Source organism: Hevea brasiliensis, chromosome 12, assembly GCF_030052815.1.
Source record: "Hevea brasiliensis isolate MT/VB/25A 57/8 chromosome 12, ASM3005281v1, whole genome shotgun sequence".
NCBI lineage: Eukaryota > Viridiplantae > Streptophyta > Magnoliopsida > Malpighiales > Euphorbiaceae > Hevea > Hevea brasiliensis.
This window is the reverse complement of record NC_079504.1, coordinates 23,113,557-23,139,722: the sequence shown is the minus strand read 5'-3', so window position 1 is coordinate 23,139,722 and position 26,166 is coordinate 23,113,557. Positions and strand designations below refer to the sequence as shown.

The following is a 26,166-nucleotide window of genomic DNA, read 5'->3' as shown; positions in this document are numbered from 1 at the left end:
TATTATTTATAAAAGGAATTTATATTATTCAAATTTAAATAAAATAAATACTAAAATATAAATATAAAAATATCATTATCGAAACATGTAGCCTATTCCAATTTAGACACTATAAAACCTATTCCCATATTTTAGTTTGTTTAATTATTATAAAATAAATTTTAATAAATTACATAAAAATATATTCACATAATAATTTACAGCATAATGTTGACGTGATATTAATAGTAATTAAAATAAAAATTTCACAGGTCAACATTCCAGTTATTAGGTATAGGGATTAGGACTTAACAATATCTTATGGTATTAATTTAATAAAAATTAATATTTAATCATTCAAATAATAATGTATTAAATTACATGATATTTTTTTGAAACTATTCCTAAAAATTATTATAAAAGTATATAATTCTTTTTAGAATTAAAAAAATTATTATGATAGAAGTTAACGAAACTATCAGTATATCTTTCAAATAGTAAATTACAAGGATATGAATGAAAAGTTTGAACTAGTGGGTACATATACAATCTCACAACAAACAATAATATTAATTTAAATTATTAAAAATATTAAAATATAGATAAGCAAAATTTTTAAAAACAGAGTTTAAAAAAATTTAATACTATAAAAACCAACATGCAATGTTATTTATCATTTTAACCTTTAAATAATATTTTCACACATTCATATTTTTTAAATAGTTAATTTATTAAACATTTTTCATGTCATGGTATTTAAATTAATAATTATAACATATAACATTTATTTATAAAAATATAATAATTTCTAAATCAACAAATATTTTTTTTTCTGAATTAATTAAAATAACATTACATTAAAATTAAAATTTTACTTATAAATAATTAAATTTAATATTTATATATAAATTATAAATAAATAATTGTAATTATATATATAATTATAAATTATGTGATGGACGTCCATGTGCTTCAAATGCTAAGTATGAATAAATGTGTTAAATTTCAAACATATAAAAATATTCTTAATTTCTCTGTTATTTAAAATACTAAATTTTTAATGATACCAAAATAATTAAGCGAATATATTTAAAAAATTAGAATAAAATATATTATAAATATTTATTTATATTAAAATAAATAATTAATTATTTTTAGGTATAATAATTAATTAAATTTATTGTTTATAAAAATAATTTAATTAGTTTTATTTTATTAATTTAATTAATTAATGGTAAGATAATTATTAGTTGAGTATCTGAAAAAGTTATTTTGTGGTTAGCTACGACGGGGAATGTTTAGCAATGTAGAGAATTGGCTCGTAATTGTTAGCAACTATAGAATGCGATTGTGGGTTTTCCAAATTCTTCTAGGTAAAACTATAATGTCAAATGAGTAGCAACATGAAAAGTCCCCTAACAACCAAACACTGCGAAATAACTAATTCAATCAATTAACAAATAAAAAATAATTAAATGACTTCAGCAGTACAATTAGTTTAAAACTCGATTTATCATTTACATTTCTTGTCAATTTCTATTCTAAATAATTTTTAATTTCTAAATTATTACATTTTACTTTTTAAAACTTTGTAATTTTTTTTAACAATTAATACAATTTAACTAGTTTTGATAATCATTTAATTTAGAAATTAGAAAAAGCAAATCTCATAGTTAATAGTATCTAGCACACTTACATTTAAATTATTTGTCAGTTAAATTATTTTTATAATAAATAATTTTTAGCATGCATGATAAAACTAAAGTCTCATATCAGTACATATCACCACTATTATTTGCAAAAAAATTGTAAACAAAAATTGGCTCGCCCAATGAGATCATCTCACACAGTGTTAAAATAATTTCTCAATATTCTCAATAAAAAATTATAAATAATTTTTTACATGAATCGCTTTTTTTTGTCAGTAAATAAAGTGAATACAATGAATTATCAAAACAATATGAATTAAATAAGAAAATATATACTGTAAAAAATATTTATTAATAATTAATTGATATATATTCACTTTTGTAAACATATATGTATAATAACATGTTCTTAATTTTACACAAAAATATAAAATCATACTTTTATAATAATTTTTAAAGAACATTGATGTGAAATTAACATTACTTGAAGAAAAGAAATTGATATGTCAATATTTTATAAATGAATACAAAGATAATGTAATATTAATTTAATAAAAATGAAAAATATATCCTTTTAATAGTAATAACATAAATCACATGTTATCGTTAAAAATAAAATATAGATAAATCGAATACATTTCTTAAAAAATAAAGTTTTGAATGAATTTAATAGTATATGAAATTAAATTTGCATATAATATTATTTTATCATTTTAATTTTAAATAATATTTTAAACACTAATAATTTTTAAAAACTTATTATTATACATTATTTTTTTATTATATTTAAATTAATAACTAAATTAATGATAATATATAGAATTTTATGAAAAAATAACATTAAGTGAATAAACATTTGTAATTAACTAAATTATCATTCAAATAATACTTTAATTTAAATGACTAAATATAATATTATATACATATTGTAAATAAAATAATAATTATAAATTATTTGATACTTCAAAGATTCATACTTAGGATAAATAAATTTAATTTATTTTATATTTATAAAAAATAAATAAAATGAGTTAAAATATAATATTTTAATATACTATTTGATATTGATGTTAAACTTGTTATTGAAAAAATTATTATTTTTAAATATATTAATTAAATAATATTAAAAAATAAATAAAAATTAAATTTAATTAATTTAAATTATAAAAATATTAAAATAATAAAATATTTTTTTAAAATTATATTTTTTAATAATATTTAAAATAACACTTTTATTCAGCCTTAAACTACAGTACGAAACAGGGATTAAATATAAAGTTGATTCGTATTAATCACAATGTTAAAAAAAAATGAAAAAGGAGCCTTGCGATTGCCGATTGGGATCGAAAATACAACGCGGTTAAAGCATACGAGTATTCGAGCAGGCAGTGGTAGTCAACGCCAAAAACTGAAAGGGCGTCTGCGCGAATTGTGTATATCACCAATTCACCATCGGCCTGCGCGGCTTTTATACCGTAACAGCAAATGATCAGGAAGAATCTGCTTATCTACATGTATCCCCTTTTCTTATTATTTTTAATTTATTAGTTCTATTAATGTTTATATCCTTCCTTACGCGTAAATCAATTCGTTAGCCAATTTAAGAGGGATATTAGGTTTGGGGATAAGATTACTATTTGCAGTGATTTTCACTCGTATTACTTGAGCACATACCTATTATAAATTTATACCAACAAGGAAAGTGGTGATCGATCGGACGGAAAATGGTAAAGGAGATGGAATACTACTACGTGCTTGGGGTCAGCCCCACCGCCACTGAGGCGGAGATCAAGAAAGCTTATTACATCAAGGTAGATTCTTCTCATGTTATTTTTTTTTTTAAAATTTTGCCGAATCCTCCTTTTTACGATTGAATGTCATGATGACATCTCAATTTTAATTTCGTTCTTAACATTTCGTGCATTTACATATTATTTGGATCTGTAGTTGATTTGAATCTGCTGCTTTTCTTTATATATATATATATATATATATATATATATATATAGTGGTTTATATTTCTTCTTCTTGTCAACTGATCATTCACTGTCATTCTGGCAGCTATTTTCATAGAGACGCTTTCTTCTATACATGCTATTTCTTGCTGCCATTGTGATTTCCTTATTAATATTTTCTTGTTCTCCTTTTTTTTTTTTTTTTTTTTTTCTGTTTTTTGGCTTTGCAGGCGCGACAGGTTCATCCAGATAAAAATCCCAATGATCCTCTTGCTGCACAAAATTTTCAGGTAAGGTTTTGCTTTTTAAATTTATTAGAACAATTATAGAAAGAAAGGTGTTATCTTTTTCGCGAATATTGCTGGACTGAATTAGCTATGTTCTTCTTCCTTTGAATCATATTGCTGCCACATTTGTTTCCTTTCTTCCCCTTCTTATTCTTTTTCAATAAAACCATTGCAGTTGAACTTTTGACGAGGATCCTTTGGAATTTCTAACAACTTCTGGTTTAATAGTTAGATCATCATACCAAGTTACCAACTTCTATGCTTTAGCTGCAAAACTCCATTGCAATTTTTTGACCAACAATTTACTAATAAAATGTTAATTAGAGATTATACAAATCAGTGACATACTGACATTAAAGGTTGGTTTCAACAAGCATGGCTAATTGTTATGAACTTTTGTCAGTTTTTTGGGGCTTGTGAAATTAGAAGCGTATTAAGAAATGCTTATGGAAACTCATAACTATAAACCTGATAATTTACGTAATGTGTGTTGAAAATGTTATTTTAATCACTTGTATGGTTTGATTGGATAAGACTATTGGAGACTGATGTCTAAAGGATCAGAATGGGAAATATTGGGTATTAGAAAGTTAGTTCTGTCTTATTGAAGTTTTATTCATTTGAATTCAGGTGTTGGGAGAGGCATACCAAGTTTTGAGTGATCCTGCCCAACGGCAAGCATACGATGCATATGGGAAATCTGGAATCTCAACGTTAGTTCCCCGTTCTTAATCTATGAATAGGTGAATTTCAAAGTTGATAATGATTCAATGCATTTCTTTGAGATGGAAATTTCACCCAATTCCAAAATGTTTTATGCACCCTCTTACATTGATGGTAGCAGGGTGGGGATGTTTTTCAGCCATCCTATTTTTGTCCCATCCCAATTTTGCTTTGACTTTTTGACGTATTTTTGTGATATAATTTGTGCTCATGTAAGTATGTAAAAGCCCATTTGTCATTGGAGCATATCATTTGATTATCCAATGTTATTATCTTCCCTCAAATATTCTATTATGGAATTCACAATGTAATTATATACATGTATCCTTAAATGATAATATATGAAATATATATTTCTAATAATTTGCAAAATATACTTTAGTTCTGCCTCAACCTCCTTCTGAGTTGGGGGTTGGAATTGCAAAGCCCACCTAATATTGGAAGAAGAATGATATTAGGATACTTAGAAATTATATTCCATGTAAAATTAGGAAGTTTAGGGTCTGTTCACTTATAGAAAACTGGAGTAGTTTTCTAGAAAAGTTTTCTAAGAAAACTGAAAAACAGAGTTCTGTATTAAAAAATGCCAATTTTTCAAATGGAGAACTAGAAAACTAGTTTTCTAAAATTTAATTAAGATTTGGAAAACAAATTTAAGTTGTTTTCCACTGTTTTTCTTTATAATAAAAGCCCTGTTTTCCAACATTTTTCCAAATACAAAAATAATGACTTTTCTATAATCAAAATTATACTATAACTTTTTGTAATTAAAATTAAATAATTATTTAGGAAAAACGTTTATTTATAATGATAAAAATATTAAATATATTATTATAAAATAAATAACACATACTAAAATAATTTAAATAATAAAATGAGTTTTAAATATATTTTATAATGATTTATTTCTTTTAATTATGAAAGATATGAATAATTTTTTTTTTAATTTTTTAAATTACAAAATCGTTTTCTATTATTTTGAGGTGAATGCTTTTTCTTTATTTTACCTTATTTTCCATGGAAAATGAAAAATAGAAAACAAAAAATTTTTTTTCACAAGTAAACAGCCCTTAGTATACGTAGTATCTAGTAATTCTATTATTAGTAGGATTGGTATTTTTATTTAGGAAGTTTAATTAGCTTGATATTCCTAATTAGATTTGAATTGGGGTTTCTATTCCTAATGTGATTAGAGTTGTAAGCTTTATGAATAGGGCTAGTTTTTATTATTCAGTAGTTCTTTTAATATGATTATTATTGACAATAAAATAATGTTTTCTTCAGAATTAATTTCTCCTTTAATTTGAGAATTTGTTTCTTATTATCCTAGTGAATTCATTTCTCTTGTTCCTATATTTCCTAGTTCTACATCAAGCGGTATCAGATATTCTTATTCTACCTGCTCCATTGCCATTCACAGCATTTCTACACATGCGAATCTTGATAAATTTCTTGGTTTGCTTTTCTCTTTGTTTGGGAACTTATTTTATTTGGATGTTATCTTTTACTTGTAGAGAAGCAATTATCGATCCAGCAGCAATTTTTGCTATGCTTTTTGGTAGTGAGCTTTTTGAAGACTACGTAGGACAGCTTTCCATGGCATCAATGGCTTCACTAGACATTTTCACAGAGGGAGAACAGTTTGATACTAAAAAATTGCAAGAGAAAATGAGGGTAAATTTTCATTGCATTCTATCACTTATTCTCCATTAAAATTCTTGGATAACTTTTATATGTCTTTTTTTTTTTTTATATTATGCATTTACTAATATTATCATGCTTTATTGCTAGTTACTTGAGTCTTGTTACTCTAGGGAATTAAAATAAATTTAGCCTAAAATAAATCATATCACAAATTCACAATAGTCATCTAACACAATGCATATCAGAGTACCTGGAGAATATATATATATACCCACTTAACAATACCTATATATCAAATAATTAACAAGAAACATATCTAACAAAACAATTAAAATAAAAGAAAATAGAAAAAAACTGCCGTGTTTTTAAAAATGGTGTGAGATGAGAGTGAGAAGCACAGCAAAATAGAAGAAGAGAGAAGGAGGAGAGAGAAGAGAAGAATAAAAGTAAAAAAGAAGGAAAAAAAAAGAGGAAAACGATATGTCGATATGTGTAGGGTGCTGTCCACTGTGTTGAGAATGGAAGAAGAGGAGAAGGAAGAGAGGAAAGAAGAAGAAGTAGAGGGTAGAGAGAGAGAGAGAGAGAGAGAGAGAGAGAGAGGAAGGATGAGCATAATGATGTGGAGCAAACAAGAACAAAGAACAAAATAAGGACCAATTCTTGGGAAAGAGAACTAATTCTCAAAATTTTATCGTTCCAATAGAATTGTCATAACAAAATTTATCTAATAACAATAGAAACTCTAGGTCTTATTTATAGAATTAGGAATTTCAATCATATTAGGATTTTAGAATTCTAATTCAATCCTAATTATGAATACTAAATTAAATCAAAATAAAATAGGAAATAATAAAATTCCTAAATAATATACTTAATAAGAATAAAATTCTTAAATTTCTTAATTTACAATAAGAATAATTCTTAAATTCTATCTTTCCATACTGCATTATTCTCCCTTGGTTGGAAAAAACTCGTTCTCGAGTTTTGAAGTTTTGAAGGACCAAGAAACAAATAAGGAGAACACGCAATACAATCATCTTGGACGGTAGCAACAAGAATGACTGCAGAAATTTGCGCTCTCTTTTGTATTCCTGCAAACATCTGGGCAAATGAAATCAATTAGTAACAATTGAGACTTGATTGACTTTTTGCTCTAAAATAAACTCGTGAATGGGTAAAGGCTCAACAGCCACAATTTTGGTTTCTTCAATTTTCATTATTAGCTCTATAGCTTGATCGTCTTCAATTTCATCTTCAATTTGTTCTTTTTCTTCTTCAATTTCAAGCTACTGTCGTTGTTCTTCTTGTTGCTGCCTTGCCTTTTCAAGACTTCTTGCCTTTATATTTTCAGTACTTGTTATTGTATCCAACTGTTCTCTCAATTGAAACAAATGTGCTTCTTTCTATGCTTCAAATTCTTCAAGTTCTTTATCCTTACCTCGTTGATGAGTATGTTGAACATAATATTCATTCTTACATTCGTCAAGTGCTTTCTCCCTATATTGTAAAATTATTTGTATATCCTGATACTCATTAAATAAACCACAAGGAGCATAGTTAGGACCACCATATAAATCTATCAAATAAGATATTTCAAGCTGTTCATAATAGTCACCAATTTCAGCTTGTATTCTTTGAATTGTATCCCATAATTCATCTAATTGCTCCTTAGAACCTTTATTTTCAGCCCACAACATTGAGTTCTAATAAAAAATCATAACTCGTTGAAACAATGCAAATTTCAGTCATTTGGAGTTTTTCCTGAAAGCATACCTTAAAAATGGAATCAGGACATCAAAATTAGCCAAGTAGGAGTGTCAAATTTTTTGTTTTTGATCTAGCAGTGATGATGTAGCGCTGATGGATGGCTAACGTGGCGATGACATGGCACTTTTTGTTGATGTGGTGCTATGTGACAGGTGACGTCAATGATGACTTGGCAGAGTATACAATAAATCAGGTGCAGGCAAGGGCAGCGCTGATGGCTTCGTGAAGGGACTGTCGGCGCTAGGTTTCTCTTGATGGTTCTGTTTCTTTGAATTAATAACAAACTAAAGGTAGAAATTTAGTGAAGGTGGAAAGAAATTTGGAATGGCACAATGGAAGGGTGGGATTTTAGAAGGCACAGCAGAAGGGTGAAAGGATCGAATTTTCACTATGATAACAAAATTGATATAGAACAAACAAGAACAAAGAATAAAACAAGGACCAATCCTTGGGAAGAGAACTAATTCTCAAAATTTTATTGATCTCATAAAATTGTCATCACAAAACTTTCGAAATAATGAGAACCTCTATGCCTATATATAGTATTTGAATAACCCTAATTAGGCATTGAGGATCCCAAACTATTTAAGAATCGAAGAATCCAATTTAATTAGGAATACTAAATAAGATAAATTAAGAAATAAAACACATAATAATAATAAATTTCCTAAACAATAACAACTCTTTAAATTTCCTAATTCTATAATAATTAAAATTCTTAAATAAAATTCTAAACTTCTTATTCTGCATTATAATTGATGTAGAACAAAAGAGAATAAAGAACAAAATAAGGACCAATTGGTCTCAAAATTTTATTGATCTCATAAAATTGTCATTACAAAACTTTCAAAATAATGAGAACTTCTATGCCTATATATAGTATTTGAATAACCTTAATTAGGAATTGAGGATCCCAAGCTATTTACGAATTGAAGAATCCAATTTAGTTAAGAATACTTAATAAGATAAATTAGAAAATAATAGACCTAATAATAATAAAATTCCTAAATAATAAAAAGTCTTTAAAATTTTTAATTCTATAATAATTAAAATTCTTAAATAATATTCTAAACTTTTTATTCTGAATTATTCTCCCCTGGTTGGAAAAAACTTGTCCTCGAGTTTTGAAGTGCGGGAGAAGTAGAAACTGCATTAAGAGAACAATCAACTCTTCATTCTTGTATGGTAATAACAAGCTTGAAATCAAGCATTCCATGCTTTCCTTTGCATCTTTAAAAGGATCTGGACAAATAAAATCAAGCTTATTGACAGTTGAAAGGCTCTTCAAATCATTAGGAATAACTTGATTTTCTTTAATTTCCATTGAAGTTTCCATGGCTTGAGTAGCCTCATCAGTTTCTTGCTTTAGAAGAGGCTCTTCAACAGGTGTATATTCAATGCTCAAATCTTCGGATTCTTTAATTTTAGATTCTTCAAGTTGTTCCTTTTCACTTTTATCTTCAACCTCAGGTTGCTTTTCAAATTCAAACTTCTCTTGTTGTTGCCTTGCTTTTTCAAAACTTTTTCCCTTTGTATTTTCAATACTTGTTATTGTATCCAACTGTTTTCTCAATTGAAATAATTTTGCTTCTTTCCATGCTTCAAAACGTTCAACTTCTTTATCGTTAACTTGTTGATGAGCCTGTTGACCATGATACTTATTCTTACAATCTTCAAGTGCTCTCTCCCTGTATTGTAAGATTATTTATATATTTTGATACGCATCAAATAAACTGTAAGGAGCATAATTAGGAGCACTATGTAAATCTATCAAATAAGATATTTCATCAAGCTGTTCATAATAGCTATTGATTTCAGCCTGTGTTTCAATTGTATCCCATATTGTACCTTAGAATTAGTAATTTCATTATGTACTCCTTTATTATCGGTTCGTCACATAGTATTCAAATTAAAGAAGCATACCTTATCCAAGAAAACTCAAATTTCTCCTTTTAGTTGTGGCAAAATCTACTGATGCAGAATGATGTGGAAGGCAAAGGAGAGCAGCCGAGAATGCAATCCAGTGCAAAACAACTCAAAGTAAGTTGCATGAGATCTATTTCAAGCTGTGGCGAGTTTAGGAGTTGGATCTGATCCGACTTGAAAGGACTTGGTACTAGCGGTAGCGGATGGTACTTCTAATAATAGGGATTGGTAGATCGGAAGTTGGAGAAGGGCTTGGGAGTCAGATGGCCGGAAAATCTGTTTTTGGCTATTGGATTTTTTTCTTTTGGTAATAAACAGTAAACTAGGCAGTATATGTTTTGAAGGCTGAATGAAAATTTTGACAGGGAGAATGAAGGAAATTTTGAAAGAGGTTAGAACATAGGTTGAAAGGCTTTTGAAAGTTTGCGGAAGCTATGGAAATTTAGATTGAATTTAGGCTCTAATACCAAAATTGATGTAGAACAAACAAGAACAAAGAACAAAACAAGGACTAATCCTTGGAAAAGAGAACTAATTCTTAAAATTTTATTGATATCATAAAATTGTCATAACAAAACTTATCTAATAATAATAAAAACCCTAGGTCTTATTATAGAATTAGGAATTTCAATCACATTGGATATTAGAATCTTAATTTAATCCTAATTAGGAATATTAAATTAAACCAAAATAAACTAAGAAATAATAAAATTCTTAAATAATAGACTTCATAAGAATAAAATTCCCAATTTTACGGTAAGAATAATTCCTAAATTTTATCTTTCCATACTGCATTACATGCCTTAGGATTGACTGTTGGCTATTGTTGTGTGTGTGTGTGTGTGTGTGTGAGAGAGAGAGAGAGAGAGAGAGAGAGAGAGAGAAATTGCTATGAGAGAGAGGTCTTCTTGGAGAGACAAAGGAGGCGTGACAAAAGAGGAGCCGTTATCTTAAGGTTTGTTTTTATTAATTTTTGTTGGTGTTGTCTCATTGCCTCGTCGCTTGGCGCCTCTGCCGTTGGGGCGGTCACCTCTTGGAAGCAAGGCGAAGTGGTGCCAGGAGAGGTGCTAGAGGGTTGTCTTGCCTTTAATAACACTGATTGATGTCGTAAAGATTTTGCGGTCGCCGGACGATTCTCATCAAAGTGGAAAGGGAGGAATCGCCACTTTAATTTTGAGGGAAATTAAAGAAAATCACTTATTGTTTTAAAAGAATTTAACCACTTCAAAAAACAGAAAATTTGGATTCGTGATCTGTATATGTGTGGGGAAGGTGTTAGGCAGCCTACATTGTGTTTCAACAAGGGTAAGTAAATTTAACAATGTGCTCTTTATAATTTAAAACCGATAATTTTGGAGTTAAAATTACAATGTTGGTTCCTGTTATATATTCAAAGGAACGTTTGATATTTCACTATTCTGGGTTTCCTAAGAACACGAGTAAATGGGACGACCTTAAAATGAGTTAGGATTGTGTCTATTAAATTTATTATACCTAAATGTATTATATTAAATTCCTCCCTCCCCGAAATTAAGACTCTAATTTCAAAGAGGTATTATTTGGTTCATAGAGATTCATAATGAGTGAGGAGGACTCTCAGTTCACGCATTATTCATCTCGTCATTGGTATCCAAATAATCTAGGGCGTGATGCGTGTGTAAAGAAATTGGATTAATATGGGTAAAGACTTTCATTCCTTTCAATTAGGACTCTGATTCAAAAGAGATGTATTAATTATGACCTAGAGGGTTTTCTTCATTAATGAAGACTTTCTGTTAATGAAGAAAGGTTCTATTATCGGCATAATTATTCATAAGGCATTATCGACATTAATTCACTTCCAAATTATTTACGTGTTTATAAAATAGTTGGTTAATTTTGGGTGTTCTTTATGGGAGGACTCTCCCTTATATTTAGATAGGTCACAAATGTTGGGGCTCTAAGAAGGACTCTCCATTGGATCCAACAAAATTTATAAAGCATAAGGCTCACGTAAGGACTCTCTCGTGAACCCATAATGATGAATTGCGAAGTTCTTAAAAATTGTTTTTAGAGGAAGGACTCTCCCTCTTTTTGAGAAATTTTTAGAGAATGTTAATGGATGCTAATTCTTGTAAATATGAGCTCCAGGAGAGAACTTTCTTCCGAACTCTCATTATTTGAATACTGCAGGAGGACGACAAACAGGAATATTTATAAAATGATGTAAAGAATGGGACAGTTTTTCTTTCTAATTTCTATGTGAATGTGAATGGCAAAATGTGCGTGTTATTTTTCGATCTCTTTCCTATTATCCGAATTCCTTTCCTGCTCTCTTTATTTCCGATCTCTTACTAGTCACTCGAACTCTCCATGTTCATCTTGGCTCGTCAAACCCTCAATACTCACCATTTCCGATCTCTAATCTGATCCTAATCCTTTATGCCAAGACTTCCTCGTTATTTTCGCTCTCTCTAATCAAATCAAACTCCCCATAACATCCCTTTTCACTCATTATTTTCGACCTCTCATCCATCCTATCTGAGCTCTCCTCTTTCCCTCCGAACTCTGAACACCATTTATTATCATCCGAATTTTATTTCTACACTACTAAAAAGAAACACATGCTTTTCAAGATAATGAAATGACATAAATGCTATTATAACAGAAAACAGTAATATTTGTGAGGTATGCCAATCTAACCCTAAACTACTCTAAAAGTTCAGTTTGACTTAGACATTTTAAAAGTCCAGATTCTATCTTACGCCACTAGCGTAGCCTAATTATACCCCATAAGAACTATTTTAAAACATTTACCTGCGAAGAACTCTAGAAGTGATGGGAGAGCAGATGTTGATATCTTGTGTCACAATAGAACTGCTGGGGGCTAGGCCGACTAAAGCACCTTTTGAAGTGATGAGAGCGACAGGGACGGGATCCTGATGACTAAAACCCCGAAAATGGACCACTGAGCTTTTGAATAAATCTATTGAAGATAGGGACCAGGGCGTATTGGAATTTGTAGAGTCAAGATTCTTTAAAAAACACGTTTCTAAAGCCCCTCTTTAGTGACTCTATAATTAGGAGAAAAACAAAAGAACTTGGGATTGAAGCTTGGAGACTAAAAGGTCAAGGACTGAAAGAAATCTTGAATAAACAAAGACCAAGAACTCCGGACTTAAGCTCCAAAGACCCCTTCTACAGTGAAGATTTTAGGTATTTATAGGAAACAGAGGTCTTCAAATGGACAGCTAAGCTTTTTGATGGCAAGATTGAAGGGTGTGGAAAATCTGAGAGTCAAGAATTAGGAGACCAAGAATTGAGAGCCGAAATTTAGTTTAGGACTCTTTTGTCATTTTTCTCTCTAATCCAATGGCTGGGGATTTTGCATTATAGAACGAATCAAAGGGTGGAGAATGAAAGGTGTTGAACCTGTTTGTTACTTTTAATCGAACGTCCCAAAATTGATCCTTACAGATGAGATCAAAGGTGCGGATTGGGCGTACCAAAATGCTTTAATTGCCTCAAATCCGGTGGTTTAGATCCTTCCTTACAAACGGGTGGACGATGGAGATTGGATCGTATCCCAAATGCTTAACAAACTTAGATCCGACGGTGGGGGAGTTGATCTTACAAATCAAGGGTCATAATTCAAAGTAACTTCTGCAATTCTGATTTTCCTAACCTTTTGATCTTTATTGGTCAACTTCTCGATCTACCCGATCTCTTAACCTTACTCCCCTTTGACTGATCTCTCAATAGTTGTTTCTAAATACTCTCCCGCCCGATCTCTGTTCCTTCTCCTTGCACATCTGATCTCTTATTACCTTTCCGATCTCTTTTCTATCCGTTCTCTATATCTGGTCTAAGTCGGTGCACATCGAATATTGGGAAAGCATTAAATTCTTTATTAACCGATGAGCCACTTTGAGTCCTACAAGCATTAAATGCCCAAGCCTATATATACTTTGTGGGGTGGGTTGCGGGGTAGGCTGTCATTCTCACATTTTCACCTTCCATCTCTGGTCAGTCTCCGACATGTTCTTTCTCCATGCCTTACATTTCCAACGCCGATTTTTGTCATTAAAACCGTTTTGATATTTTTCCGACAACTTTCTTTGCCTATCACCTGAAAATGGACGACACCGACGGTCAAAGAGTTATGAGAACGTCATCCAATGAAGGCAAGGAAACCGGACTAAACAGTCAATCTGGTATCGAAATAACCACCATTTCGATCTCTAGTCGGCCTGTTGGTCCGAGCCAAAGATTGATCTCGAGCAAGGGGGCTGCTAATTTCAATCTTGATATCGGTGACCGCCTCTTGAAGTTCATTTGGCTCCTAACCATTTCAGGGGCTCCGACTAAAGCTTGATTCTGGTCAATGACATCGACGATGACAAAGAGCTTTCTGTAGTCTTTACCATAGTTGACGAGAGTTACCCTCCTGATCTCCACGTATCTCTTAAATAGTCTTTTGAGATGGGGAGGTGTCTGAACTGTGGGAGCAAGATGGGTAGAATGTAGTTACATCTATAATTAATGATGGGGTTGAGGAGGACTGCCCAATGATGTAATCTGATCTTTTGGAAATGAAATGGACTTTTATTTAAAATCAATTTTATTTTATTCATTTACTTATTCTTTTCATTTATTTATTATGTTCTTTATTATTTGCATTATTTTGATTGTCCTTCCGATCCCTCTCTTTCTAATACCCTCTTCAACAGATCTCTTTCGTCCGGACCCCTTCCTATCCTATCTCTAGTCACAACTCTTTCGGCCGGACCCCTTCTCATTTTCACTCCTGCCCTCGTTCTCTCACTCAATTCTCTCAAATCTTCGGCGAGGTTTTTTTGGTTATTTGCTTTTCCGTCGACGATTCTTTGTTCAGGTAATCCTTTGATCTTTTTCCGATCACGTTTCTCTTGGTTTCTTAAAAATGAGCGACGCCGACGGTCAAATAGTTGTTAGCCCACCTTCTGTTCACGTTTCTTAGAGCTCTGACGAAGGTGATGAGGCTAGACCAAGCGGGTGACCTGAAGTTGTTACGACTATCGTCCAACCTGCCGGGTCGAGCCGACAGCAGGCTTCATTTACAGGGAGAGAACCTCTATTCATGGACAAACTCCCTTCAATCCTTGGGATGTCTGATCTCGAACTCATAAGCCAGGAGTTCAATCTTCCAACTGACTCATTTGAGCTTATTCGGTGTCACGGGGATCTTCCGGCCGATCACTTCTTCGAGGAAGTAGATCTGATTATAGTGTATGAAGAACAATTGAAGGCTTAGCTGCGGATTCCTCTGGAGCAATTTTATAAGGATGTCTTGAGATACCACCGAGTTTGCGTCGTCTAAGTACATCCAAACTTCTAGCGAACTCTAGTGGCCTTCAGAGAATTATGTTGAGCTAAAGGACTTGAGCCCACGGTGATGGTCTTCACCGAACTACACAGACTTGCTCGGTAAAAAAACGACGAATTTTGGTTCTTCAAAGTGAAGCCTAACTTAGGGCTCTTAATCGATCTCTCTTCCCCGCTAAAAAACTGAAAAGATTGGTTCTTCGTCCTTCGAAGTAAAGATCCCTATGGCTTTAAGGGGATCCCATGAAATTGAAATTATGAAAGGCTTGAGAAAAAGATCGTCCTGAATGATGTCAAGGACGCCATGGTAAAGGAGCTGAAGAGCCAGGCGATCTCTCGTAGATATTCGTGCTTGGACGTGATCATGGCCGAATTGAAGTGGCGGATGATGAACTTGATCGCCAATGAGAAAATCCTGCTGCAACTCTCTGATCTCGGCCCCGGGAAGGGTAAAGCCCAAATCTTTAGTCTCTTAGTTCTGGCAATCTCACTAACTTGCTTTTCTATGCAGACATGGCCAGAGGTGAGGCTGCAAAAGAAACTCGAAAGCGGAAGAGAGAGCTCGCCAAGAAGGTGATGGAAATGAAGAAGGCTGCTGCTGTTGCCGCTGCCGCTGCCGCTGTCACTGCTGAGGCTCAGAGACTGGCTCAGGTGGAAGTGCCGAGCTCCTCAGTCCGAACTCAAGAGCAACCGACTTCGGAGGTGCAGATCCTCACTGCAGAGCCTCTCACTCAACCTGTCGAGTCTCCTTCCCAACCTCCGGTCTCTTCGGCTGCAGAGAGTGGATTCTCAGGGCAAGCAGTCCCGGCCGGGCGACCATTCTCCCGAGGTGCCCAAGTCTTGCTTCAATCACTGGAGAGGAACCACTCAGTACGAGAGAACACTGACTTAGCCAAAGTCTTGGGTGCTACAATCTGCTTCTTTGAAGACCGAATTTGGATGGGCTCAAAGAGCATAGAGGATCTCATCACTCAAACGATGAGCTTGAGTTTCGAGGCGATTGCGAACCAACACATGCTCAGGGAAAAGGCCTACCTCTTAAGGAGGGAGATTGCAAAGGCGGTCCAGGATGTGGCAGCTGTGAAGAGCCAACTCTCTACTGGGAATGAACGGATTATCGAACTGGAGGGACAAGTGAGGTCTCACGAAGAGAGGACAACTCGGCTAGAGAAGAAACTTGAAGATGCCTAGGCGTCTCGAGCTTCTGACCTTGCTAAGTTCTCCGAATAGATCAAAGCAAAAGAGGATGAAGCTCTGGTGAAGGAAGGTGGTGCTTACGTGAATGCCCATAGTGATTTCCTAGCCGAACTGGTCAAGCGCTATCCCGAAGAGGACTTTACCTGGCTCGAAAAGCTTGCCTCGGGTGTTGAAGCTGAGAGCGGCAGCTGTGAAGAGCCAACTCTCTACTACGAATAAACGGATTATCGAATTGGAGGGACAAGTGAGGTCTCACGAAGAGAGGACAACTCGACTAGGGAAGAAACTTGAAGATGCCTGGGCGTCTCGAGCTTCTGACCTTGCTAATTTCTCCGAAGAGATCAAAGCAAAAGAGGATGAAGCTCTGGTGAAGGAAGGTGGTGCTTACGTGAATGCCCATAGTGATTTCCTAGTCGAACTGGTCAAGCCGAAGAGGACTTCACCTGGCTCGAAAAGCTTGCCTCGGGTGTTGAAGCTGAGAGCGAGGACGAGCCGGAGGGAGAGGAGGGAGTAAATAATGACAATGTAACTGGAGATTGGGCTGGAGAAGACTCGCCCGCTGAATGAATGTAATTACATAGTTGTTGAGATAAATAATATAACTCTTTTTGCATGAGCAATCTCATATTTTTGAGATTGGATAATTACTTAAGAGATCGGATAAAATATTAACCTTTATTAAAATAAGTGTTTGCACAATTAAGACCGGATAACTGAACGCAAGACTAATCGCAATTTAGAATTTTGAGGTATTCGAACACAATTTTATTGATATCGGAAAAGAAAACAGAACGTAAGATCAGATTATCCGGAGATCAAGTATTGATCAGAACAAAACAAACAGACGAAGAGATCGAAAAACAACCAAACAAAAAAGCGCATGAGATTAGATAATCCTGAAACTTGAATATATGAATACACGATGAAGAGATTGGGAAACAACTGAACATAAATATGCATGAGATCGAATAATCTTGAAACATTTATTTGGAAAGCAACTTGGACCATTACTGAGTTCGGAAAGGAGACCTGTGATCAGGCCACAATCAAAGTAACTTGTTGACATCGAGTAATGTTTAGATCGGAAATCCATAACATTTTATGAAATTAAAACTGCATTACAGCTTTTAAAGAGAAAATTGTATATTAATTACACAAGTTGTGAATTTAATGGTTGATCAAAATATGGTGTCTACAATTGAATGTTTTGATTTGATGTATTTATACTTATTAGTTAGTTGCATTTTTAATTTTATTCACGTTCTTGATTGTATTGTGGCTTTAGTGTAATGGTAAAGTTACTCAACTTGTGACATGGAGGCTTCGATTTCAAGCCTACAAGTGTGGGATGTTTTGTGCACTGGATCACCCCTTTTATTCACGTTCTTGAATATCCAATTGTTTAATATATTTTCCAAATTTTACAGATAAATTTGCAATGTATAGGCCTTGACAGTTATGTTACGGCCGCAATGGTCTCGTTTCTTTTACATGCAAATGCAATTGCAGCTGTGTTCCGCAACTGCAATTTTAAATCTGTGAATGGAATGCAATTCCTATAATGCAATTTCATATTCTTGTTTGGCATATAAGGAATCGAAATTTTTGTAATATTATTACATTTTAATAATTTGAATTTGGTGAAAATGATATCTATTTTTAGTATATTCTCAAGACTTTCATTAAATTATTTTTAATTATCTAAAAAATAAGCTTGGAATGGAAATCTTGGAATAAGACGTTCTATTCCATTTTCGATGCAAACCAAATGTATTCAAAGGGTTTTTTGATGGAGAGTTTTGTAACCGTTGCCACTTTCTTAGGTCCTAAACCAAGCTAGTGTGCAAATGCACCCTGTCTTGAATGGTTAAAGGGTAGAGAAGTTGCTTCTGAATATATATCTGTGCCAATGGCTGAACAAAATTGTGTCTTGCTCATGATTAACCTCAGTCTGGAAAAAATGGTTGTATAATTGTGCATTGTCCTTACCAAAAAGAAAAAAAAAAGAACTTGGAAACACATTGGGTTTCATCATCTGGTTGTTCTAAGAAATTGTGATGCCCCAGAATTGTGAAAAAACTTGGACCCTTTTTTGTCGCACATATTTGATCAGTTGGATTGCTATTGGTTATAAAAATGACGCATCCACATTGTTTTGTTTTCCTAGAAAACTCACAAATTGGATTGTGGTTTTAATTAGAGATCTATATTTGAAGAATCTTGCAACATTACTATGGTTCAGTTTATGTAAAACTGAAAATAGTGGCATGCTGTATTCATGCGTGTTACTTGAAGAATTTTATGTTTACCTATAATCTTTCTTTATAAATCTTCATTATCATCCAATGCCTTTTCCAACTTGTTTTCCCATAGGTTGTTCAGAAGGAGAGAGAAGAAAAGCTTGTACAGATATTGAAAGATCGACTCAATCAGTATGTACAAGGGAACAAAGAGGAATTCATTAATCATGCTGAAGCTGATGTAACTAGGCTCTCAAATGCAGGTAATTATCATTTTCTCTAAATTGTTGCACAAAGGTGAGAGGAAGAGCAAGTGGATTTAAATAATAGGATCAAAGAAGGAAGAGATAGACCAAAATGATGTCAGATGAAGACATGAAGTGGCAAAAGGTGATGTAATACCACAATAGCTTGCAGAAAAATGTTTCATCCTAAACAGGGAGAAAAAAAGGAGAAAAAAGATACACGTAGGTGACTCCAACAAGTTTTAGGCTGTGGTTTAATACCTTTATTTGGTTTGTATATGTTGGACTCTTCAATCATCTGCCGTGGACTCAGAGACTTGCCTTGCACACTAGGTTTCGGTATTCCTTTTAAAGCTCATGATTCTCCTACTAAAGAAAAGATGAAGTTGAAAGGCATGCTTCGCTTATTTTAACAGGAACAAGATATGGAGAGGAAAGGATCATTGAATGCACTACTGGTCTCTTACAGCACACTCAGGCAACAATATGCCAATTGAATATGGCCAAAATGAAGAATTAGTTTCTCACCCTTTTTCCCTAGTAATATACTTTTGCCAATACTGTCCTCCTTGACCTGAAATTCACATATGAAAGAAGGCACGCTACCTCTTTCAGTTCTTGAGGATGGGAAAATGACTTTCCCTTTGGGAAAGCGGTAGAAACATGAGAGAAGGTAACTTCCAAGTTAGCAGTTGTGCCCGCTTGTCATCCTGACCTCACTTAGGAATAGACAATTGAAATACCATCAATTTAATTTCGTAGTTTGTATCCTTTTATTAAAATGTCTTCTTTCACATCCACATTCTTTTCCTTTTTTTAATGAGTAACTCATTCTTTTACTTTTCTAATGAATAACTCTTTGACCATGCTATAATTGTGGCTTACTGTCAATGGAATACGAACTATTGTTGGCTTCCATATCCAAATGCAAGCAGAGTCAGAGTTGGTGAAAATTGTTGGTCAATGACTCATTCAAGAATCAATTGTTGGTCAATGACTCATTCAAGAATCAAGGATTGAACTTTTGGGATGGACCCTGAGCAATCTGTGTCTCATAGTGATCTCTTCTTATCTTTTGTACATAGTATATATACCTTTGTAGGATTATGATTGGCAAACTACTGCTTTTACTTAATTTTGCATCCTGTTTACTACAGCATATGGTGTTGGTATGTTGAATACAATTGGATATATCTATGCAAGACAAGCAGCCAAAGAGCTTGGAAAGAAAGCAATATATCTGGGTGTGCCATTTGTTGCTGAATGGTTTAGAAACAAAGGCCACTTCATTAAATCCCAAGTAACTGCAGCAACAGGTTAGTAGACACCACTGGCTTTGGTGGCCAATAACCATGTCTATCTAGTTAATGTTTTGGACTTTGCAAAAGCATTGTTGTCTCTTGGATGACCACTATTCAGGATTGGCTAATATATAAAGCAATATTAATTGGAAGTATTCTCAACACATGCCAAGTGTGTATCTGAGCTTTGTTTCTGTGGTGCATGTTTATGTGGGTTTCTTTTTAAGGTAAACGTATCATCCTCGTACCTATACTGTTTGTGTAATTGAGATTCATTAAAAAGGCTGGTTTAAAAGGTTAATTCATCCTAAACCTTGGTTTATTCCCTTTGGCCACAAACATTACAAATCTCAGTGGAGGTCGATATTAGCAAAAATTAATTCAAACATTTGTTGCTCGAAAGTTTTATTGAGAAAAAAAACTTTGTAGGCTTTGTATTTATTTATTTTTCCTTGCTGGTGGTGCTAGGTGCCATTGCACTTATACAGCTACAGGAAGATATGAAGAAGCAGCTTAGTGCAGAGGGAAACTATACTGAGGAAGAGCTTGAAGAATACATGCAATCCCACAAGAAGCTGATGATTGATTCCTTGTGGAAGCTTAATGTGGCTGATATTGAGGCCACTCTTTCTCGTGTTTGTCATACGGTTGTTTTGCTAGTCCTTAGATATTAATGGTTGTTGGTTGAAATTGAATTAGATACCAGGTCTAAATCATTTGGTGATAATCTATTACTTGTTTATTTTAGGTACTTCAAGAAAACAATGTCAAGAAAGAAGAGTTATGTGCACGAGCTAAAGGGTTGAAAACTCTTGGTAAAATCTTCCAGGTGTTTGCATATTCATTGCAAGATCTTCTAAAATAAATGTCCAATCCATTAAGTACCGGGAACTTATGAAACTTGTGTGCATGTAGAGAGTGAAGTCATCTAATGGAAGTGAGAGCGACACTGCGCTAGATGGTACTTCACATAAACTGAATGGAAGTGCACCAAGCCATGATACATCTTGTCCTAATACTTCACCAAAATCTATAAATCTTGAAGAGCCATCTTATAGTATATTGGCATCGCAGGTATGTTCCTTCTTCCCATAGAATATTGTTCAGACAAGGATCCATTCAAACCTTTTCTTTTTGTTTATTCTGTTGGTGTTTGAGCAAATTCATCTATTTCAGTAGGTGTTAAAACTTTGTAATCCATGTTTAAACAAAGTTAATATTAATAGTTCAGCAACAGCTAAATCTATTTTGAGGTAACAATTTCTGGTTATGAAAGTTCAAAAAAGGTCAAATATGGATACAAAATAGGGTGTAACAAATAAACAGTTTATTTGAGAAGTCAGTTCAGAATGAAAATCTTTTTAAAACTGTGTATTGGCAATCCATTTTCCTGCCAGTCACCAGGATTATAGACTCTCTCAAGAAAAAAAATTGAAGATTTTTTGTACATGCATCTGTTAACGTGTAAAACCCGTTCTATCAACAAATTACAACTCCTTATGAAGGGAGCTGTGTTCTGATCTTGTGTGCATGTGCCTTTGCACGTCTCTGTAACTATTCAGTCCAATCATTTCTGTTCCCGTCTCTGTGTGTGCATGTCACACTTAGGTTCAGACCCCTCACAAAACTCTGTACCTAGCAACCAAAGATGCAATCTATCAACATCAATTGTTGCAAAATTTATGATAAGTTTAGAAGAATTTATCAACGTATCAAGTTAAATAATCAGAAGCTTTTAAATACCTATTTTCACACGTGAAAGAGCAATACTCAAGATTTTGAAAATGGACTGACATATCATTTCTTGGGGTGGGCATTCGGTTGGTTCGGTTTAAAATCAAACCTCTCTAAAATTATAAACCGAACCAAACCTCTAAGAATACCAAACTGGTTCTGTTCGATTCGATTCAATTCAATTTGTTTGGCCAATTTTCTTTTCCAATGGTCTTATGATACATGCACTTGCTTTTTATGGCCAATTTGAACCAATTTTCAGGTAGAAGAAATAATTAAAGAGGGCAAAGCCAAGAGAAGCAAACAGAAATCTAACTTTGAACTATAGACTGTTACCAGAATGCATGCTGTGGGTCCAATCAGTTGTAAGCCAGAGATGCAATTACACAGAACCCAGAATCAATAACGGGCAGTCGAGCAGTAAACCCAACTAAATCAATCCATAATCAACAAATTACACAGATCCCAGAAAGCAAAACACAAAGAGGAAGGAGAGAAAAGAAATACTGGAACGTTATTCAGCAACAGCAAGCAAGAATCAAAACATAATTACATGTAACACAGCCAAAATGAAAATCAATCATAAAATCAGGACCCATTTTTTCTATAAAACACTAGGCTTAAAATTCACCAGAACTCAAAATTAGAGAAAGAATCTACCCAGCAAACTGAAATGAAATACTCAAAATTAGAAAGAATCTATATGAAGAACAGAGCTTCAAGAAGGAGAGAAGAACAGCTTCAACGCAAACAGAGGGCTTCAATGAAAATTGAGTGTTGGGGGCAGTGTGGAGAGGTGGTCCAAGTGTTTTCGGTTTGAGGGTGGCTTTAAACAGGCGGCAACAGAAGGTGAAGAAGAAGAAATTGCAGATCTGTCACCTGAGGGCTGAGTGATTTTGGTTTCAGTTTGAGGTGGTGTGGAGTCATTGTCTAGCGGACAAAGGGAGAGAGAACTGAGAGAGAAAGGGAAAGGGAACTAGGGCTTAACTATTTGGGAAGGAAGCTTCAGAAAATGAAGAGTAAGGCTGAGGAAAAAAGATTTTTAATTCATATGGGCCAACCCTAATAACTAAATGATGCATCTTATTAGTGTTCGGTTCAGTTCAGTTTAATTGAAAATTTTCCTCTCAAAACCGAACCAAACCGAATAAACCGAACCATCTAAAATTAAAAACGATGTGGATCCGAATTAATTCGGTTTGGTCGGGTTTTTCGGTATGAACCGAATACTGCTCACTGTGAATCATTTCTAAGACTTAAATGCATTGGCCTCAGTATGGGTACATCTTTCTCTCTTTTGAAGGAAATGCCAACAAACTTGATATTTGGACAATTTGTCTATGAATTCCTATGTTCTAGCAGCTTGTTCTAGAAATTGTATTGTTCCATTCAGCTGCCTAGGCCATGAGATTAGAGTCTACAGCAAGCTTTCTAGTTAATCGTTGCGTCCAGTTTTGATGGGAGCTGGCTTTGATTGGTCTCCTGCAATCCACCTTTCTTTTGATTGGTTCTGAGTTTGCTTGGGTCTGATGTAGAATCTTGAGCAAAGTACAGGTTGCTTACAAGCACAAAAGTTACATGCTGCTTGAGCTTATTCACTGAGAAGATATTTATTAATTCATCGTTATCAACCAAAGATGCATGAGATAAAACAGTTTATTTGAGTTTGTTTTGCTAGAGTGCTATCAGACGCAATCTCTTCCCAGTTTCTCTTTGAACTCCTACTCTAAATTCTTTTAAACTCTTCTGATATGCATTTCTGTCTGATACTAACACGGGTGCAAGCTGGCTCCTCTCGACTTTCTTGTCTTTCTTCTCTTTAGGAGCTTCATTTCTAAACTCTCGTCCAAATATAATCACTTGCAAACTTGGAACCTTTCCATTCTATCCTCCGCTGTCTCTCTCGGAATGGACTATGGGATTAGAGGAGTCTTTAGTTGTTAATTTACAGTTACAGTTGTTTAGCTAATAAAAAGGAGATATGAATTGTAATATTCATCCATTGAATAACAGATCAATACAAATATTTCTTTTTCTCTTAATCTTATCTCACAATTCTTCTTCCTTTCCTTTGCTATGTTTCCCTTGCTTTCTCTCTCTTTCTCCCTCTTTTCCTAACTTATACACTTCCCAATCACTATGGTTAGGACCATGTGATCTTGGATCCTAACAGTCTCTTAAAGTCATATTTCTCCATCCTTTTTCATTTGGTTCTTTTTCCCTTCCAACCTCCCCTGCCTCTTAAACTCACATGTTAACTTTATGCACCCAGCCCAGCATGGAAACTTACCCACCTTTTTCTTATAATGAGTCCGGATTAATTAAACTGCTAAATTACCAAAATAGGAATATTTACAAGAAACTCGACCACTGAAGACACAAGTGCACATGGACACATTCTACCATCCATCATGATGTGGAAGCATTCAAGTTGATGCTTCAAGATGAGGCCTGGCCACCTGGGCCTTGGCTCTGGTGGTTCTGGTTGTGTAATTGTAGTAAACCTGAGGTTTAGCATTGCCTAACCAAAATAAGTAAATAAATAAATACTGTAGTAAATTTATAATAATTCTTGATATAAAAATACAAAAAAATTTTTAGTGTTCAATTTAATCTCCAACAATTGCTTGTACATGTTCCACATTTCTTTACATTTAAAAGAAAAGGGAACGGGAGAGGGATCATGGAGAATAAAATCTTATTCATCTTAATTTCCATCATTTGTCATTGATGATATTTGATTTATCATTTCTCGTACACTAACAAAATTACTGGACGGTATAGAACCCCTATGTGAAGAATGCACACTTTGCTGCACCCGGGTTGACAACTACCCCTGGCCAATAGCACCTCATGGTGCAGCAGAACATTCAGTGGGTGGTGACTGATGATGGAGAAGCGAGATCCATTGCTTGAAAGCTAGTATGCATGTCATAATAGTGTGCATCAAGGAAGGGGGTTGGGTTTGCATTTGTGGAATTTGTTTCAGGTGGATGATCTGGAAAACAAACCTCTATACGGCAGTAGCAGGCATTTAACGATATAAGTATAAAAGACGACCATTTATACAGAGATATGATTATAATTTTTTTTCGTAAGTCTTTAGATGGCTGCTGTAACGTGTCTGTTTTGATTCGACATCTAGGTTCAGGTTTTTGGTTAGATATTTGTTCCTCGGTTGCCTGTGTGTTATTGTTGTTAAGTAGACATAAGTATACTCAACACTTTTTTAGTTTGGTCATGGAGCCAATATTGGAGTCGCCATTTGATCCAGCACTGAAGGATGCCTAAACGTATAATTACTTGAATGTAAGAGAGGAAAGGGAGCGAAGCTTGGAGAATGATAATTGCGATGGAAAAAATGATTGTCGTGTCCACAATGTCTTGTTGCCGTTTCCACTGAATGCCTTGGGGTTATCTAATGGCAAAAGTTTCTGAATCTGATTTATTCTTCCCGATCTTGATTTGGGTGGGGGATGAGAAGATCTTTTCTTTGCCTTAAATTTTTGTAACTTGCCTCGCGTGATAATATATTATTATTTTTTATTAAAAATAATTTATTTTTATATATTTATATATTATAATTTTAAAAAATAAATAAATGTATTAATAAAATAATGCTTAAAATTTGTATTTTTAATTATATTTCATTTTCTAATAAATAAATTTATATTATATATTAATAAATTAAAAAAAAAAAAGCTTCTCGCGGGGAAATTCACTCGTCCCGCTCTCCGATGTAGAAGTTTTCGCTCCAACACTGAACTCCTATAAGACAGGAATGGAGAGTATCTCTATCTCACACTCCTCGTTGCCATTTTTGTTCAATGGATATTTTTTGGTAAAAGAATTATAAAATGCTGTTTGGTTACATTTCCCAAAAAAAACATAGGAACGTTAATGGACTAATGGCGAAGTATAGGCAAATATCAAAAGTCGATATGGCAAGAGAGAGGGTTTATACAAAAATCAATTTATATGAACTCAATTAGTATTTATAATATTTAAATTTGTTTTACTTAAATTTAATTATTATTATATTGAATAATTTTAAGCTTGTTTAATTTTTTTTTATTTTAGTTAATAATATATAAAAAAACATTTTTATTAATAATTTATATTGTATAATTTTTATAATTTTATTAAATACTGAAATTTTATTTATTTAATGTATTA

The 26,166-nt window shown here is 33.3% G+C and overlaps 1 protein-coding gene across 6 annotated transcripts; it reads left to right on the top strand.

Moving 5' to 3' along the window:
* Positions 1-2,927: 2,927 nt before the first annotated feature.
* Positions 2,928-25,266, top strand: LOC110658429 (chaperone protein dnaJ 10). Of its 6 annotated transcripts, none has more exons than XM_021816048.2 (11): positions 2,929-3,142; positions 3,332-3,439; positions 3,814-3,873; positions 4,501-4,583; positions 6,108-6,267; positions 18,844-18,973; positions 20,113-20,271; positions 20,725-20,903; positions 21,005-21,085; positions 21,172-21,330; positions 24,775-25,266. In XM_021816048.2, the coding sequence occupies exons 2-11, from the start codon at positions 3,353-3,355 to the stop codon at positions 24,835-24,837; spliced, it is 1,161 nt and encodes a 386-aa protein (XP_021671740.2). In that variant the 5' UTR covers positions 2,929-3,142; positions 3,332-3,352; the 3' UTR covers positions 24,838-25,266. The 6 variants fall into 6 exon arrangements, with proteins under 6 accessions (XP_057987270.1, XP_021671740.2, XP_021671739.2 ...); XM_021816047.2 differs by having other exon boundaries at positions 3,327-3,439; XM_021816046.2 differs by having other exon boundaries at positions 3,272-3,439.
* Positions 25,267-26,166: the final 900 nt, after the last annotated feature.

Excerpts from the sequence above, each read along its gene's own strand:
- LOC110658429 (XM_021816048.2), top strand. The coding sequence starts at position 3,353 with ATGGTAAAGGAGATGGAATACTACTACGTGCTTGGGGTCAGCCCCACC. Across the intron at positions 3,874-4,500 it reads TTGCTGCACAAAATTTTCAG|GTGTTGGGAGAGGCATACCA; the intron begins GTAAGGTTTTGC and ends ATTTGAATTCAG. Across the intron at positions 21,086-21,171 it reads CTCTTGGTAAAATCTTCCAG|AGAGTGAAGTCATCTAATGG; the intron begins GTGTTTGCATAT and ends GTGTGCATGTAG.